A 19,331-nucleotide genomic window follows, 5' to 3' on the forward strand; every position below is an offset into this window, starting at 1 on the left:
TGGCTGTTATGGTTAAATTAAGGACATTTATTTGATCCCATGTATACGTAATTTAAGTTGTTGCATCTTCACTGGTGAGATGGAGTTGTCTTCTAATCTGAAAGTTAAAGATATATGCTGGACTTGTTATTCTTGAAATGTTGGTATTTTTTTTTCATTTGAACAAAGCTCAATTTTTATGAGAGGTTTATTTTTTTCTCAATTAAGCCAACTTGCAGATGATATCCAGAATGTGAAAACTGCATGGCAATAAATTACACTTCTAATGCTGCTGTGTGTAAATAGTTATTTGTGAAGCTAGTTCATTTTAACCACAGCTTGCAATATTCACAAGCAACAAGTGATTGTGCACCACTGCCAATGCAGTATCACCAAATATTTGCTTTTGGATTTTTTATCGACCACTTCAGCCCAATTTTAAAAGTGTAGTGACGCAGTTCGGAGACAGTAGTAATTGCAGCCACCTTTATTCCACACACAATGGGGACCACACGCACCCTACGTGGGTGTACACTGTGTATATATCTCAAACAGAACCGTCTATCGTCAGCGCCACTGTCTAGCTAGAACAGTTGGCAGGCTGTCTTAGCTAGTGGCGTCCGGCGATGGTGAAGACGGCTGCGACGATGGTGGCGAGACGACAGCACGGCGAGGGAAGCCGCTTCCGGCGACAGCCCCGAGCTCTCGCCCGGGGCTCCCTCTTATCCCCCCGCCGTGGCCTGGCTCCGTCCTGGCCACGCCCCCCCTTCTGGAAGCTAAGAGCAGTTCCCAGGGCTTCCAGATGGACCCCACCATGAACTCTGTCCTAGTGGTCTTCCCCCCATGTGTACTGTCGCCTGCTGACGTGTGTACTGCCGTACACTGTATTTATCACTTTCAGTCAGCAGACGGCGCTATTACGCTACATTTGGAATGTGCTAACCCAGCGGCCCCCAACCTTTTTGGCACCAGGGACCGGTTTCGTGGAAGACATTTTTTTTCACGGACCGGGGGAGGGGGGGGGTCATCATTGGGTCTTTCCCCCTTTTCAAAGAAGCTCTCCAGCGACGTTTGTTTATTACACATTGTGGCTACTAGGGGTTAGAGCTTGTGGGCTTACTCATTGTGGCTACTAGGGGTTAGAGCTTGTGGGCTTACTCATTGTGGCTACTAGGGGGTTAGAGCTTGTGGGCTTACTCATTGTGGCTACTAGGGGTTAGAGCTTGTGGGCTTACTCATTGTGGCTACTAGGGGTTAGAGCTTGTGGGCTTACTCATTGTGGCTACTAGGGGTTAGAGCTTGTGGGCTTACTCCTTGTGGCTACTAGGGGGTTAGAGCTTGTGGGCTTACTCATTGTGGCTACTAGGGGTTAGAGCTTGTGGGCTTACTCATTGTGGCTACTAGGGGTTAGAGCTTGTGGGCTTACTCATTGTGGCTACTAGGGGGTTAGAGCTTGTGGGCTTACTCATTGTGGTTACTAGGGGTTAGAGCTTGTGGGCTTACTCATTGTGGCTACTAGGGGTTAGAGCTTGTGGGCTTTATACCAACACTGTGACTGAGACAAGTGCGCAGTGCGGGAAAGAGGCGCGGACGGAAGTGGTAAATAATAAAATAATGGGGCGGGCCACACGCGGACTCACTGCTCACCTCCTGCTGCTGTGCGGCCCGGTTCCTAACAGGGGGTTGGGGACCCCTGTGCTAACCTACCAAGCAGGGTAGGTAAGCATTCTCATTCGTGAGATTCGATATTTCAAAGTCCGTATTTGTGGCGTCCGTTGCATTAAGACGGGCAAAGTGCGTGTAATTTGGAGACGGACAAAGGCATCTCGGGGATCACAGATAGCTTGGTGGTGATGGCTATGCTGTACGTAGCCTCTAATCCAGCACCGCAGAGGCAGTGAGGGTGGCTGGACCGCACACGTTTTGCGAAAATCCCTTCCCATGGACGTCGAGGAGGTGCCACTCCCCGGCACGCCGGAAGAAGGCAGTTCAGCAAAGTGCAGACTAAATATTGTAGGTCCCTTCTGTATGCGTGAATGTTGAACTTCTTTTGCACGGTACGGAGCCAATTGTGCTAATTGGAGGTATCAACACTCATTAACTTAATTTGCAGAGGACTGCAGAGCTTGGCTAATTGTTGGTGTTGGCTCACAGCCTGTATGCCTGAGGTTCCTCAGCGATGGTGAGATGCAATTTGCATTGAATGATGACGCGATATGAAACTAAACATGAGTATTATCAATAGGTGATGTTTTAGTGCGTTAAACGATGGCTGGATCACACGCACTCAGAGGTTCTGATTTGTAATCATGTTGAAAAGCGTGTTACTAAATTTCTGCCAGTAGATGAAGGCGCTATTTTAGTCAGTATTGGCGATGTAATGTGGGTTAAAGCTTGCACACCAATTGGAGGCTTTGGAAGATAAGCCTATAGAGGTGTTTCACGATAACATGCCACGTCACTTTCATGCAGTACAGAAACAGCAGCTCGCCTGCGTTTAAGTGACTCGGTACAATGGTGAGCACAATGCTTGATAAGTAGGGACGTGCTCACCCAGCCATGGATAGAACTAAATAATGAAGCAATTCTGCTGGAGCTTTTCTTTTGTTGGCGGCAGGCTACCTATCTGTAATACCCAATTCTGACGTGGCATTGTGCTTGCCACTCACCCCTTCATGTGCCATGCCGGCCTGTTAAGGCTATATGGGGGATCTTTGTATTTGTGGAGAGAGTGAAGAGTTTTCCATACCTGGGCAGTGTGCTCATGACCAGCTCCGGTTTGACAACAGAGGTCTCATTCCGAGTCAGTCAAGCGGCATTAACTTTCCATCAGTTGCGTAAAGCTACCTGGTCTGTCACTCCCTATGAAGCTTCGATCTTCTCGGCCAGTCATGCCCTCCCTTCTCTACGCTTGCAAAATGTAAACCCCCCTAAAGGAAAATCTTCCCTGGTTAGAAACATTTAGGATGGCCTGCCTACGATCCATCCTAGGTTTAACCAGGCTGGATTGTGTGAGGAGCTCACAGATCTTTGAAAGATCTGGACAAAATCCCATCGGTGAGCTCCTCTGGCAGGCAAGGTTGCATTAGTTGGGTCATGTAGCCCACATGCCTAAACAGCTTTTGTTCGGCCAGATAGAGGGGGCTAAACGAGCACGGCACGAGCTAGAGAAGAGATGGAGTGATGTGGTACAAGAGGATGTGGAGCTGAGTGGACTGGTACCAGTGGTGTCTAGATCGGCCTAATTGGAGGAGGCTCGTGAATGCTGCTGATGGGCAGTTGGAGGCAGCTGCCCTCCAGCAACAACGTGCAGAGCGCCGGGTGGCTGAAGCACAGCAGGTTGGCACAGTACAGGGCACAGGTGGTGCATCGGCCATTCATTTCAGTCAGTGGACTCCTGGCACCTGGGTCTGCCCCATAACCTCCTACCAACGACGACACCCGGCAACCTACCCGCCGGAAAAAAATTCACGGTGCTCAAGCGGTAAATGTCGTGGGTTTACTCTCCAGCACGCAAAGCGGCGGGATCGAAAGCGGTCGCTCATCGGCCACGGTTTATAGCAGCAGCTGTCAGAGTCGGGATCGAACCCACGACCTCCTGTAGACCGGGCGAGGTAACATCTCATAGCCACTGTGGTGATGATGATGATGAGAGAGTGAGAGAGACGCAAGCTCCAAATATACGGCAGCAGCTGTCAGAATTGGGATCGCACCTACAACCTCCTGTAGGGCTGCACGGATTCCTCCAGTATAAACAAAAGTTTCTGATGGATGTGAAAGTGACGTAACCCTGTGAGCCCCACCCGGCACGGCCAATGGGAGACGTTTGTCACTTGAACGGAGTGCGGTCGTTTAGTTACTGCCGCTGGTGGTGATCACCAAGCGGGACGTCAAACTCCACTGTCAACGTTGTGGGTTTGCTCTCCCAGAACACAATTGGTGTGCGCTAAAGTAGTAACGAATTGAAACTAAACTCAACAAATTTTTTTTCATTTTACCAGGCGAGGACCCACCGACCTACGCAGCTATTTTCATAAGCGACCCGGCCATCACAAACGATAGCTCAATGACGCGGCGTTATCGTCGTCGTGCGTGAAAATCTCCAGCGAGCGGCTCTCCGAACACAACTGACGGGGGCGACGAACCACGCGCTCGCACACGTGGACCCCGTGACGCTTGTGCACGACGTGGGGTTTTTTGTATTTGTTTGTCGCTGTAACGTTTTTACCCCGGTGCCCCCGACCACAAGTCTGTGGGAAAAGAGCTTCACAGCTTGTCGGATTCCTACCTCCAGCGTAAATAAATATTTCCGATTCGAATTCCGTTTGCACTCAGGAGGCAATCGACTGGCGGTAACGACGAGAGGCTCCTGCCAAGCGCCGCAGGGAGTAGGCAGATGACCTGCGGGCAGCGTTAAGACCACAGGAATCTGATGCGCGGTGAGGCCAGTGGGCGAGGTCCTTTCTGCGTCATTTTTTTTCACACGAGTTTTTTTTTTGGGGAACCCCTTGCGACCGCATTGGAGGGCGGGGAGGCGGGCGCGAAGGGAAGGACTCTCGTGTTGTTACCGGGGCGAGGTCACTTCCTGGCTCCGGTCACCGCGGCTTTGGCGGGGAAGGGGAAGCGGAGGAAGCCGTCGGATTGCGGCGACCTGCCCGGGGGGCTGCCGTTGAAAAACAACGGCCTCGGCGCAAACTCCGTCTCCCCGGGGCGGCAGCGCGGAGGCGTCGTCATCATCCAGCTCCACGCGTTTCCCTCCGCGCCTTGCGACGTTCGCGGGGTCGACGTCGCTGCTACCAGGGGGGGGGGGGGCGGGTGGGGGAATTAATTACATTACGTACAAAACGTCACCGTATGAACCTATCCCCATTTTCCCTGCTTGGTCGGTTCCTAACAAAGTTCAAACATATCATTATCAGAGTTGTTTCTTTTCGTTTGCATTTTTGACTGCTTGTGTTGTGGTTATTGCAAACATGATCCCTTGTATAAAGGTGTCAGTTTTTGTTGTGCCAGCCAAAAGGGTAAAAACCTATTCCTATATCTTGTTACTGGCAGAGGAGGTCTCATAATGTAAAGGCTTACCCCGAGCCCTCAATACTCCCTGATGGTGCGCTGTTTTTGAGTTGTACGCCTTTTGGCGTCTTCTGGTCCAACACCAGTGGAGACTAGGCTCTAAGAAAAGCCGTCTCGGGTGTGGACCAATCAAATTCAAGGACACTGCCAATATTATTATCAGAGTTGTCTCTTTTTTGTTTGCATTTTGACTGCTTGTGTTGTGGTTATTGCAAACATGATGCCTTGAATAAAGGTATCAGTTTTTGTGCCAGCTAAAAGGGTAAAAACCTATTACTAAAGTTCAAACGGCCCTACCGAATCTCACTATGAACGGCGAGGACGCCGCGCCGTTCGGAGCCTCCTCCTCCTCCGCGCGTCTCCCCTCGTCGATAGCGTAGGATCGCAGGCGGAGGCGATCGTACGAGACCTGCAGTTTCTTCTGCTCCCGGTCCCTCTCCAGCAGTTTCTCGGCAGCCTCGTTGTACCTCTTCTTGAACTTGGCCAGCTCGCTCTTGGCAAGCGAGAACTGCCGCTTCAGAGTGGCGACCTCCGTGACCTTGTTCTGGATCTCCTGCTTGAAGCGGTCCTCAGACTGCACCCTGAGCCTCTTTGATTTCGCGGCCAAGTGTTCCTGATACAGTCTCTCCTGGTGCATCTGCGAGATGGAAAATTTGATGGAATGTATTTTTAATCGGTTAAAGAGCCGTACGCGCAAGGGGACTTACGTGTAGAAGAATAACTCGGTTAATCATGCCTCTGGGAACGACGAAGCTCCAAAAAAATATCGAAAGAATGAAAACAAATATTCATAATTTTCGATTTAAAGCTTTCGTGACTGCAGGGATTCATCTTCTGGGTTCTTTCGGTAAGGTCACGTAGAATGGAGATAAAATAATAACAGAATTTATTCTGTAATAATAAAAAAATTAAAATAATAACAGAATAAATTCTGTTATTATTTTTATTATTTTATCTCCATTCTACGTGACTTTGCTGAAAGAACCCAGAAGAAAAATATTCATAAATCACGCAAATTAATTCAAGAGTGACATCTTAAACGCTGTACATGTTCTAAGTAGTGCCACCGATAATAGACGGACTAAATATTAACTGCGTCATTCCAATGGTGCTCGCTAAATAAAGAAGTGCCTCCAAGTCTTTTTGTCTCCGAGTTAGTCACTACTTATGTTTGGAGTTTGCACGTTCTCCCAGTGGCCGTGTGGATTTTCTCCAGGTCCTCTGGTTTTTCCCTCCCAATGTTTAGAAACAACATCTAACGCGTTTTAGAGTATTTGACTGCTGTAAATTTCCACGTGATGATAACAGCCGCTTGGGTTGGGCTATCATTTGTGATGGCCAGGTCGCTTCTGCAAAAAAAAGAGGTTACGTAGCTCAGTGGGACTTTATCCGCTAAAATATAAAACATTTCAGTTTGTTACTTTTTAAAAATAATTTTTATTTTTAAAAAGTCACCGATCCGTCGCCGATACCTGAAAGATCCAGAATGAAAGCGCCCGCGAACATATCTCCTGGATGACGTCCGGCCCTAGGCCCGCCAGCACCATGGACTTGTGCTCCTCGGGAGGGTTCAAGCAGACCCGCACCACGTCCAGGCTGCCGCGCGGCAAGGCGCCGCACGCCGGGCAGGCGACCGCCCCCATCTTGAACTCGCGTTCGCCGTCCTCGTCGCAAAAGAGGTGCGAGCAGGAGGTGACCCAGGCGAAGTCGCCAACAATGCGCCGGCACTTCCTCAAGTTGCACACCAGAATTTCTTCGTGCGCCGACATTTCCTCCCCGCCTGACCACTGGCCGCGGGGGGCCGCCAGTTCTTCTGTTCCAGTCGCCGCCGTTCTGGTTGAGGGAAACGAATCGCGGGTGAAACACGTTTAGCATGGAGTGCGCGAAATGCATTCGCGTTTTTTTTTTGCGAGCTCCTGCAGTTTATTGACCGGCTGAGAGCTCCAGAGAGAGCACCGGGGTGCGGTCTCGTTCGTTAAGGGCGGCGAGAGATCTTGGTCAGCGTAATGACGGAAGCAAGTGAGGTAAAGTACGATGGCGAAGCAAACAGAATTCAGTTGGGAGAGCGACGGTTTTAGAGGATAAATTGCTGAGCAGGGGGAGTGTTCTGACCTGCGGTTTGGTGAGTGGGTGGATGAGTTTGTGGGTGAGTGAGCGAAATTGTAAGTGGCTGATGGGCTGGGTGTATGCACGTTGAACTTATTTCACACCGTACAGAGCGAACCGTGCTAATCGGAGGTACGGGTAGAGGACAAGAAACTAAACACAAAGACCAGTGCAAAAGAAATTAGTTTTCAATCAAGATGATTTTAAAATGCACAGTTTCAGTGGATTCCTAATAGCAGAAGGAAAATGGTTCCAGACAAACGCAGAAGCGCATCTGAACGTGCGCAACGCTTGCCCAAAAACCTCTGCGAGGGTGAGTGTGTTGTGACCTGCAGGGTGGTGGGGTGAGTGGATGGGTTTCTGGGTGAGTGAACTTGTCAGTGGCTGACTGGTTCAGTGAGTGTCTTGTTGTGCCTGCAGTTTGGTGAGTGGGTGGGTGAGTTAGTGGGTGAGTGAGCCTGTGAGTGGCCGACTGGCTTTAGTGTGCTGTCGTGACCTGCAATGTGGTGAGTGGGTAGGTGGATGCGTTCGTGGGTGAGTGAACTAGTCAGTGGCTGGTTGGCTCAGTGAGTGTCTTGTTGTGCTTGCAGTTTGGTGAGTGGGTGCAAGTGAATTAGTGGGTGAGTGAGCCTGTCAGTGGCTGGCTGGCTTAGCGTGCTGTCGTAACCTTCAATGTGATGAGTGGGTGGTTGGATGAGTGAGTTAGTGGGTGAGGGAGCTTGTCAGTGGCTGACTAGCTGCGCGAATGTGCTGCTGTGACCTGCAGTGTGGTGGGTGAGTGAGTTAATGGGTGAGTGAGCTTGTCAGTGGCTGACTGGCTGTGTTGAGTCCTCACCACTTGAGATTGGGACGAATTGGGGAGGCTTTCGTTCCAGAAGTCGATTGACAATGGCAGAGGATAATGACTGCATGCCACACTCAATGTGCCGTCTGTATTCATCCGTATTGTTAATGTATGAATACGCCTGTTGCTCAGGAAAGCACCACTGAGTCTCAACTCTTCTTCAGGAGGGGTCCTGCCAAGTTTGCACAAGAGGGGGCGATGTTGCTGTGATCCCCCCACTGAGCCATTTCCAGGTAATCTGTTAGCTTTGGGATGTGGTTCTGGCAAGTACCAGTTCCACTGTGTTTGTGGGTTTAGCTATGGGAGGGAAACTCGGAGGAAACCAATGGAGATCACACACATGCCACTGTAGTACAGAGAGTGATCACACAAACCATTGCCGGACAGCTGGGATCACTCCGTGTACAGTGCTGTACAGTATCTATATGTGTAGGGGCCATCCCTTTCGTGCGTACGCAAAAATCCGTCAAAACCTGACCCCGTACGCACGCGGGCTTTTTACACACCCCCCCCCCCCACCTGCCTACGTATGTTCGCCTTACGCATCACCCCCCCACCCCCTAGAATCCTGTAGAACGGCCGATATGTAATCCACGCAGAAACGATCAATTATTAATATGAACGTGTTTAAGCAAACAGATAGTCCACCGCCGGCTGCATTATCGAGGTTTCAACCCCCCCCCCCCCCTGTTTCCTATGCGTACATTGTGAGTAGACCCCCCCATACGCAAGCGTACGCATTTTGGGTAACCCCCTCCATGACAACGAACTAAATGGATGGCCCCGTATCGGGAAAAATCGGAGGACCCTGAGACAAATCCACGCAATCAACATGGGGAGAGAGACGCAGACTCCAAATATACAGCAGCAGGAGCAAGCGTGCTCAGGGCCTGGGCGCAAACCGACGATCTCCTGTAAGCCAGGCGAGGTAATTAAAATCTCCTAGTCACCTTGATGACAACAGGCGAGGTAGTTAACATCTCCTAGTCACCTTGATGACAACAGGCGAGGTAGTTAACATCTCCTAGTCACCTTGATGACAACAGGCAAGGTAGTTAACATCTCCTAGTCACCTTGATAACAACAGGCGAGGTAGTTAACATCTCCTAGTCACCATGATGACAACAGGCGAGGTAGTTAACATCTCCTAGTCACCTTGATGACAACAGGCGAGGTAGTTAACATCTCCTAGTCACCTTGATGAGAACAGGCGAGGTAGTTAACATCTCCTAGTCACCGTGATGATGACAGGCGAGGTAGTTAACATCTCCTAGTCACCATGATGATAACAGGCGAGGTAGTTAACATCTTCTAGTCACCGTGATGACAGGCGAGGTAGTTAACATCTCCTAGTCACCGTGATGATAACAGGCGAGGTAGTTAACATCTCCTAGTCACCGTGATTATGACAGGCGAGGTAGTTAACATCTCCTAGTCACCGTGATGATAACAGGCGAGGTAGCTAACATCTCCTAGTCACCGTGATGATAACAGGCGAGGTAGTAAACATCTCCTAGTCACCGTGATGACAACAGGTGAGGTAGTTAACATCTTCTAGTCACCATCATAACAGGCGAGGTAGTTAACATATCCTAGTCACCGTGATGACAACAGGCGAGGCAGTTAACATCTCCTAGTCACCGTGATGATGACAGGCGAGGTAGTTAACATCTCCTAGTCACCGTGATGATGACAGGGAAGGTAGTTAACAATCTCCTAGTCACCGTGATGATAACAGGCGAGGTAGTTAACATCTCCTAGTCACCGTGATGATAACAGGCGAGGTAGTTAACATCTCTTAGTCACCGTGATTGACAGGCGAGGTAGTTAACATCTCCTAGTCACCTTGATGACAACAGGCGAGGTAGTTAACATCTCCTAGTCACGGTGATGATGACAGGCGAGGTAGTTAACATCTCCTAGTCACCGTGATGATAACAGGCGAGGTAGTTAACATCTCCTAGTCACTGTGATGATAACAGGCGAGGTAGTTAACATCTCCTAGTCACCGTGATGACGACAGGCAAGGTAGTTAACATCTCCTAGTCACCATGATGATAACAGGCGAGGTAGTTAACATCTCCTAGTCACTGTGATGATAACAGGCGAGGCAGTTAACATCTACTAGTCACCGTGATGATGACAGGCGAGGTAGTTAACATCTCCTAGTCACCGTGATGATAACAGGCGAGGTAGTTAACATCTCCTAGTCACCGTGATGATAACAGGCGAGGTAGTTAACATCTCCTAGTCACCGTGATGATGACAGGCGAGGTAGTTAACATCTCCTAGTCACCATGATGACAACAGGCGAGGTAGCTAACATCTCCTAGTCACCGTGATGATAACAGGCGAGGTAGTTAACATCTCCTAGTCACCGTGATGACAGGCGAGGTAGTAAACATCTCCTAGTCACCTTGATGACAACAGGTGAGGTAGTTAACATCTCCTAGTTACCGTGATGATAACAGGCGAGGTAGTTAACATCTCCTAGTCACCGTGATGATGACAGGGAAGGTAGTTAACATCTCTTAGTCACCATGATTATGACAGGCAAGGTAGTTAACATCTCCTAGTCACCGTGATTATGACAGGCGAGGTAGTTAACATCTCCTAGTCACCGTGATGATAACAGGCGAGGTAGCTAACATCTCCTAGTCACCGTGATGATAACAGGCGAGGTAGTTAACATCTCCTAGTCACCGTGATGACAGGCGAGGTAGTTAACATCTCCTAGTCACCTTGATGACAACAGGTGAGGTAGTTAACATCTCCTAGTTACCGTGATGATAACAGGCGAGGTAGTTAACATCTCCTAGTCACCGTGATGATGACAGGGAAGATAGTTAACATCTCTTAGTCACCGTGATTATGACAGGCAAGGTAGTTAACATCTCCTAGTCACCTTGATGACAACAGGCGAGGTAGTTAACATCTCCTAGTCACCTTGATGACAACAGGCGAGGTAGTTAACATCTCCTAGTCACCTTGATGACAACAGGCGAGGTAGTTAACATCTCCTAGTCACCGTGATGATGACAGGCGAGGTAGATAACATCTCCTAGTCACCATGATGATAACAGGCGAGGTAGTTAACATCTTCTAGTCACCGTGATGACAGGCGAGGTAGTTAACATCTCCTAGTCACCGTGATGATAACAGGCGAGGTAGTTAACATCTCCTAGTCACCGTGATTATGACAGGCGAGGTAGTTAACATCTCCTAGTCACCGTGATGATAACAGGCGAGGTAGCTAACATCTCCTAGTCACCGTGATGATAACAGGCGAGGTAGTAAACATCTCCTAGTCACCGTGATGACAACAGGTGAGGTAGTTAACATCTTCTAGTCACCATCATAACAGGCGAGGTAGTTAACATATCCTAGTCACCGTGATGACAACAGGCGAGGCAGTTAACATCTCCTAGTCACCGTGATGATGACAGGCGAGGTAGTTAACATCTCCTAGTCACCGTGATGATGACAGGGAAGGTAGTTAACATCTCCTAGTCACCGTGATGATAACAGGCGAGGTAGTTAACATCTCCTAGTCACCGTGATGATAACAGGCGAGGTAGTTAACATCTCTTAGTCACCGTGATTGACAGGCGAGGTAGTTAACATCTCCTAGTCACCTTGATGACAACAGGCGAGGTAGTTAACATCTCCTAGTCACGGTGCTGATGACAGGCGAGGTAGTTAACATCTCCTAGTCACCGTGATGATAACAGGCGAGGTAGTTAACATCTCCTAGTCACCGTGATGATAACAGGCGAGGTAGTTAACATCTCCTAGTCACCGTGATGACGACAGGCAAGGTAGTTAACATCTCCTAGTCACCATGATGATAACAGGCGAGGTAGTTAACATCTCCTAGTCACTGTGATGATAACAGGCGAGGCAGTTAACATCTCCTAGTCACCGTGATGATGACAGGCGAGGTAGTTAACATCTCCTAGTCACCGTGATGATAACAGGCGAGGTAGTTAACATCTCCTAGTCACCGTGATGATAACAGGCGAGGTAGTTAACATCTCCTAGTCACCGTGATGATGACAGGCGAGGTAGTTAACATCTCCTAGTCACCATGATGACAACAGGCGAGGTAGCTAACATCTCCTAGTCACCGTGATGATAACAGGCGAGGTAGTTAACATCTCCTAGTCACCGTGATGACAGGCGAGGTAGTTAACATCTCCCAGTCACCTTGATGTCAACAGGTGAGGTAGTTAACATCTCCTAGTTACCGTGATGATAACAGGCGAGGTAGTTAACATCTCCTAGTCACCGTGATGATGACAGGGAAGGTAGTTAACATCTCTTAGTCACCGTGATTATGACAGGCAAGGTAGTTAACATCTCCTAGTCACCGTGATGATAACAGGCATGGTAGTTAACATCTCCTAGTCACCTTGATGACAACAGGCGAGGTAGTTAACATCTCCTAGTCACCTTGATGACAACAGGCGAGGTAGTTAACATCTCCTAGTCACCGTGATGATGACAGGCGAGGTAGTTAACATCTCCTAGTCACCATGATGATAACAGGCGAGGTAGTTAACATCTTCTAGTCACCGTGATGACAGGCGAGGTAGTTAACATCTCCTAGTCACCGTGATGATAACAGGCGAGGTAGTTAACATCTCCTAGTCACCGTGATTATGACAGGCGAGGTAGTTAACATCTCCTAGTCACCGTGATGATAACAGGCGAGGTAGCTAACATCTCCTAGTCACCGTGATGATAACAGGCGAGGTAGTAAACATCTCCTAATCACCGTGATGACAACAGGTGAGGTAGTTAACATCTTCTAGTCACCATCATAACAGGCGAGGTAGTTAACATATCCTAGTCACCGTGATGACAACAGGCGAGGCAGTTAACATCCTAGTCACCGTGATGATGACAGGCGAGGTAGTTAACATCTCCTAGTCACCGTGATGATGACAGGGAAGGTAGTTAACATCTCCTAGTCACCGTGATGATAACAGGCGAGGTAGTTAACATCTCCTAGTCACCGTGATGATAACAGGCGAGGTAGTTAACATCTCTTAGTCACCGTGATTGACAGGCGAGGTAGTTAACATCTCCTAGTCACCTTGATGACAACAGGCGAGGTAGTTAACATCTCCTAGTCACGGTGATGATGACAGGCGAGGTAGTTAACATCTCCTAGTCACCGTGATGATAACAGGCGAGGTAGTTAACATCTCCTAGTCACCGTGATGATGACAGGCGAGGTAGTTAACATCTCCTAGTCACCATGATGACAACAGGCGAGGTAGCTAACATCTCCTAGTCACCTTGATGACAACAGGCGAGGTAGTTAACATCTCCTAGTCACCTTGATGACAACAGGCGAGGTAGTTAACATCTCCTAGTCACCGTGATGATGACAGGCGAGGTAGATAACATCTCCTAGTCACCATGATGATAACAGGCGAGGTAGTTAACATCTTCTAGTCACCGTGATGACAGGCGAGGTAGTTAACATCTCCTAGTCACCGTGATGATAACAGGCGAGGTAGTTAACATCTCCTAGTCACCGTGATTATGACAGGCGAGGTAGTTAACATCTCCTAGTCACCGTGATGATAACAGGCGAGGTAGCTAACATCTCCTAGTCACCGTGATGATAACAGGCGAGGTAGTAAACATCTCCTAGTCACCGTGATGACAACAGGTGAGGTAGTTAACATCTTCTAGTCACCATCATAACAGGCGAGGTAGTTAACATATCCTAGTCACCGTGATGACAACAGGCGAGGCAGTTAACATCTCCTAGTCACCGTGATGATGACAGGCGAGGTAGTTAACATCTCCTAGTCACCGTGATGATGACAGGGAAGGTAGTTAACATCTCCTAGTCACCGTGATGATAACAGGCGAGGTAGTTAACATCTCCTAGTCACCGTGATGATAACAGGCGAGGTAGTTAACATCTCTTAGTCACCGTGATTGACAGGCGAGGTAGTTAACATCTCCTAGTCACCTTGATGACAACAGGCGAGGTAGTTAACATCTCCTAGTCACGGTGCTGATGACAGGCGAGGTAGTTAACATCTCCTAGTCACCGTGATGATAACAGGCGAGGTAGTTAACATCTCCTAGTCACCGTGATGATAACAGGCGAGGTAGTTAACATCTCCTAGTCACCGTGATGACGACAGGCAAGGTAGTTAACATCTCCTAGTCACCATGATGATAACAGGCGAGGTAGTTAACATCTCCTAGTCACTGTGATGATAACAGGCGAGGCAGTTAACATCTCCTAGTCACCGTGATGATGACAGGCGAGGTAGTTAACATCTCCTAGTCACCGTGATGATAACAGGCGAGGTAGTTAACATCTCCTAGTCACCGTGATGATAACAGGCGAGGTAGTTAACATCTCCTAGTCACCGTGATGATGACAGGCGAGGTAGTTAACATCTCCTAGTCACCATGATGACAACAGGCGAGGTAGCTAACATCTCCTAGTCACCGTGATGATAACAGGCGAGGTAGTTAACATCTCCTAGTCACCGTGATGACAGGCGAGGTAGTTAACATCTCCCAGTCACCTTGATGTCAACAGGTGAGGTAGTTAACATCTCCTAGTTACCGTGATGATAACAGGCGAGGTAGTTAACATCTCCTAGTCACCGTGATGATGACAGGGAAGGTAGTTAACATCTCTTAGTCACCGTGATTATGACAGGCAAGGTAGTTAACATCTCCTAGTCACCGTGATGATAACAGGCATGGTAGTTAACATCTCCTAGTCACCTTGATGACAACAGGCGAGGTAGTTAACATCTCCTAGTCACCTTGATGACAACAGGCGAGGTAGTTAACATCTCCTAGTCACCGTGATGATGACAGGCGAGGTAGTTAACATCTCCTAGTCACCATGATGATAACAGGCGAGGTAGTTAACATCTTCTAGTCACCGTGATGACAGGCGAGGTAGTTAACATCTCCTAGTCACCGTGATGATAACAGGCGAGGTAGTTAACATCTCCTAGTCACCGTGATTATGACAGGCGAGGTAGTTAACATCTCCTAGTCACCGTGATGATAACAGGCGAGGTAGCTAACATCTCCTAGTCACCGTGATGATAACAGGCGAGGTAGTAAACATCTCCTAATCACCGTGATGACAACAGGTGAGGTAGTTAACATCTTCTAGTCACCATCATAACAGGCGAGGTAGTTAACATATCCTAGTCACCGTGATGACAACAGGCGAGGCAGTTAACATCCTAGTCACCGTGATGATGACAGGCGAGGTAGTTAACATCTCCTAGTCACCGTGATGATGACAGGGAAGGTAGTTAACATCTCCTAGTCACCGTGATGATAACAGGCGAGGTAGTTAACATCTCCTAGTCACCGTGATGATAACAGGCGAGGTAGTTAACATCTCTTAGTCACCGTGATTGACAGGCGAGGTAGTTAACATCTCCTAGTCACCTTGATGACAACAGGCGAGGTAGTTAACATCTCCTAGTCACGGTGATGATGACAGGCGAGGTAGTTAACATCTCCTAGTCACCGTGATGATAACAGGCGAGGTAGTTAACATCTCCTAGTCACCATGATGATAACAGGCGAGGTAGTTAACATCTTCTAGTCACCGTGATGACAGGCGAGGTAGTTAACATCTCCTAGTCACCGTGATGATAACAGGCGAGGTAGTTAACATCTCCTAGTCACCGTGATGACAGGCGAGGTAGTTAACATCTCCTAGTCACCGTGATGACAACAGGTGAGGTAGCTAACATCTCCTAGTCACCGTGATGATAACAGGCGAGGTAGTAAACATCTCCTAATCACCGTGATGACAACAGGTGAGGTAGTTAACATCTTCTAGTCACCATCATAACAGGCGAGGTAGTTAACATATCCTAGTCACCGTGATGACAACAGGCGAGGCAGTTAACATCCTAGTCACCGTGATGATGACAGGCGAGGTAGTTAACATCTCCTAGTCACCGTGATGATGACAGGGAAGGTAGTTAACATCTCCTAGTCACCGTGATGATAACAGGCGAGGTAGTTAACATCTCCTAGTCACCGTGATGATAACAGGCGAGGTAGTTAACATCTCTTAGTCACCGTGATTGACAGGCGAGGTAGTTAACATCTCCTAGTCACCTTGATGACAACAGGCGAGGTAGTTAACATCTCCTAGTCACGGTGATGATGACAGGCGAGGTAGTTAACATCTCCTAGTCACCGTGATGATAACAGGCGAGGTAGTTAACATCTCCTAGTCACCGTGATGATGACAGGCGAGGTAGTTAACATCTCCTAGTCACCATGATGACAACAGGCGAGGTAGCTAACATCTCCTAGTCACCGTGATGATAACAGGCGAGGTAGTTAACATCTCCTAGTCACCGTGATGACAGGCGAGGTAGTTAACATCTCCTAGTCACCTTGATGACAACAGGTGAGGTAGTTAACATCTCCTAGTTACCGTGATGATAACAGGCGAGGTAGTTAACATCTCCTAGTTACCGTGATGATAACAGGCGAGGTAGTTAACATCTCCTAGTCACCGTGATGATGACAGAGAAGGTAGTTAACATCTCTTAGTCACCGTGATTATGACAGGCAAGGTAGTTAACATCTCCTAGTCACCGTGATTATGACAGGCGAGGTAGCTAACATCTCCTAGTCACCGTGATGATAACAGGCGAGGTAGTTAACATCTCCTAGTCACCGTGATGACAGGCGAGGTAGTTAACATCTCCTAGTCACCTTGATGACAACAGGTGAGGTAGTTAACATCTCCTAGTTACCGTGATGATAACAGGCGAGGTAGTTAACATCTCCTAGTCACCATGATGATGACAGGGAAGGTAGTTAACATCTCTTAGTCACCGTGATTATGACAGGCAAGGTAGTTAACATCTCCTAGTCACCTTGATGACAACAGGCGAGGTAGTTAACATCTCCTAGTCACCTTGATGACAACAGGCGAGGTAGTTAACATCTCCTAGTCACGTTGATGACAACAGGCGAGGTAGTTAACATCTCCTAGTCACCGTGATGATGACAGGCGAGGTAGATAACATCTCCTAGTCACCATGATGATAACAGGCGAGGTAGTTAACATCTTCTAGTCACCGTGATGACAGGCGAGGTAGTTAACATCTCCTAGTCACCGTGATGATAACAGGCGAGGTAGTTAACATCTCCTAGTCACCGTGATTATGACAGGCGAGGTAGTTAACATCTCCTAGTCACCGTGATGATAACAGGCGAGGTAGCTAACATCTCCTAGTCACGGTGATGATGACAGGCGAGGTAGTTAACATCTCCTAGTCACCGTGATGATAACAGGCGAGGTAGTTAACATCTCCTAGTCACCGTGATGATAACAGGCGAGGTAGTTAACATCTCCTAGTCACCGTGATGACGACAGGCAAGGTAGTTAACATCTCCTAGTCACCATGATGATAACAGGCGAGGTAGTTAACATCTCCTAGTCACTGTGATGATAACAGGCGAGGCAGTTAACATCTCCTAGTCACCGTGATGATGACAGGCGAGGTAGTTAACATCTCCTAGTCACCGTGATGATAACAGGCGAGGTAGTTAACATCTCCTAGTCACCGTGATGATAACAGGCGAGGTAGTTAACATCTCCTAGTCACCGTGATGATGACAGGCGAGGTAGTTAACATCTCCTAGTCACCATGATGACAACAGGCGAGGTAGCTAACATCTCCTAGTCACCGTGATGATAACAGGCGAGGTAGTTAACATCTCCTAGTCACCGTGATGACAGGCGAGGTAGTTAACATCTCCCAGTCACCTTGATGTCAACAGGTGAGGTAGTTAACATCTCCTAGTTACCGTGATGATAACAGGCGAGGTAGTTAACATCTCCTAGTCACCGTGATGATGACAGGGAAGGTAGTTAACATCTCTTAGTCACCGTGATTATGACAGGCAAGGTAGTTAACATCTCCTAGTCACCGTGATGATAACAGGCATGGTAGTTAACATCTCCTAGTCACCTTGATGACAACAGGCGAGGTAGTTAACATCTCCTAGTCACCTTGATGACAACAGGCGAGGTAGTTAACATCTCCTAGTCACCGTGATGATGACAGGCGAGGTAGTTAACATCTCCTAGTCACCATGATGATAACAGGCGAGGTAGTTAACATCTTCTAGTCACCGTGATGACAGGCGAGGTAGTTAACATCTCCTAGTCACCGTGATGATAACAGGCGAGGTAGTTAACATCTCCTAGTCACCGTGATTATGACAGGCGAGGTAGTTAACATCTCCTAGTCACCGTGATGATAACAGGCGAGGTAGCTAACATCTCCTAGTCACCGTGATGATAACAGGCGAGGTAGTAAACATCTCCTAATCACCGTGATGACAACAGGTGAGGTAGTTAACATCTTCTAGTCACCATCATAACAGGCGAGGTAGTTAACATATCCTAGTCACCGTGATGACAACAGGCGAGGCAGTTAACATCCTAGTCACCGTGATGATGACAGGCGAGGTAGTTAACATCTCCTAGTCACCGTGATGATGACAGGGAAGGTAGTTAACATCTCCTAGTCACCGTGATGATAACAGGCGAGGTAGTTAACATCTCCTAGTCACCGTGATGATAACAGGCGAGGTAGTTAACATCTCTTAGTCACCGTGATTGACAGGCGAGGTAGTTAACATCTCCTAGTCACCTTGATGACAACAGGCGAGGTAGTTAACATCTCCTAGTCACGGTGATGATGACAGGCGAGGTAGTTAACATCTCCTAGTCACCGTGATGATAACAGGCGAGGTAGTTAACATCTCCTAGTCACCGTGATGATGACAGGCGAGGTAGTTAACATCTCCTAGTCACCATGATGACAACAGGCGAGGTAGCTAACATCTCCTAGTCACCGTGATGATAACAGGCGAGGTAGTTAACATCTCCTAGTCACCGTGATGACAGGCGAGGTAGTTAACATCTCCTAGTCACCTTGATGACAACAGGTGAGGTAGTTAACATCTCCTAGTTACCGTGATGATAACAGGCGAGGTAGTTAACATCTCCTAGTCACCGTGATGATGACAGGGAAGGTAGTTAACATCTCTTAGTCACCGTGATTATGACAGGCAAGGTAGTTAACATCTCCTAGTCACCGTGATTATGACAGGCGAGGTAGTTAACATCTCCTAGTCACCGTGATGATAACAGGCGAGGTAGCTAACATCTCCTAGTCACCGTGATGATAACAGGCGAGGTAGTTAACATCTCCTAGTCACCGTGATGACAGGCGAGGTAGTTAACATCTCCTAGTCACCTTGATGACAACAGGTGAGG

At 48.3% G+C, this 19,331-nt stretch overlaps 1 protein-coding gene across 2 annotated transcripts; it reads right to left on the minus strand.

Moving 5' to 3' along the window:
- Positions 1-451: 451 nt before the first annotated feature.
- LOC142917414 (E3 ubiquitin-protein ligase CCNB1IP1-like) lies at positions 452-6,880 on the minus strand. 2 transcript variants are annotated; one of them, XM_076062071.1, is made up of 3 exons: positions 6,525-6,880; positions 5,350-5,689; positions 452-4,772 (listed from the first exon to the last, which is right to left on the minus strand). In XM_076062071.1, exons 1-3 carry the CDS (start codon positions 6,819-6,821, stop codon positions 4,558-4,560), a joined length of 852 nt encoding a protein of 283 aa, XP_075918186.1. In that variant the 5' UTR covers positions 6,822-6,880; the 3' UTR covers positions 452-4,557. The 2 variants fall into 2 exon arrangements, with proteins under 2 accessions (XP_075918186.1, XP_075918187.1); XM_076062072.1 differs by having other exon boundaries at positions 4,684-4,772; positions 5,360-5,689.
- Between the last annotated feature and the right edge of the window lie 12,451 nt (positions 6,881-19,331).

Source organism: Petromyzon marinus, unplaced genomic scaffold (genome assembly GCF_048934315.1).
Source record: "Petromyzon marinus isolate PM22_M1 ecotype Great Lakes invasive population unplaced genomic scaffold, UKy_Petmar_22M1.pri1.0 PM_G_Scaffold_49, whole genome shotgun sequence".
Classification (NCBI taxonomy): domain Eukaryota; kingdom Metazoa; phylum Chordata; class Hyperoartia; order Petromyzontiformes; family Petromyzontidae; genus Petromyzon; species Petromyzon marinus.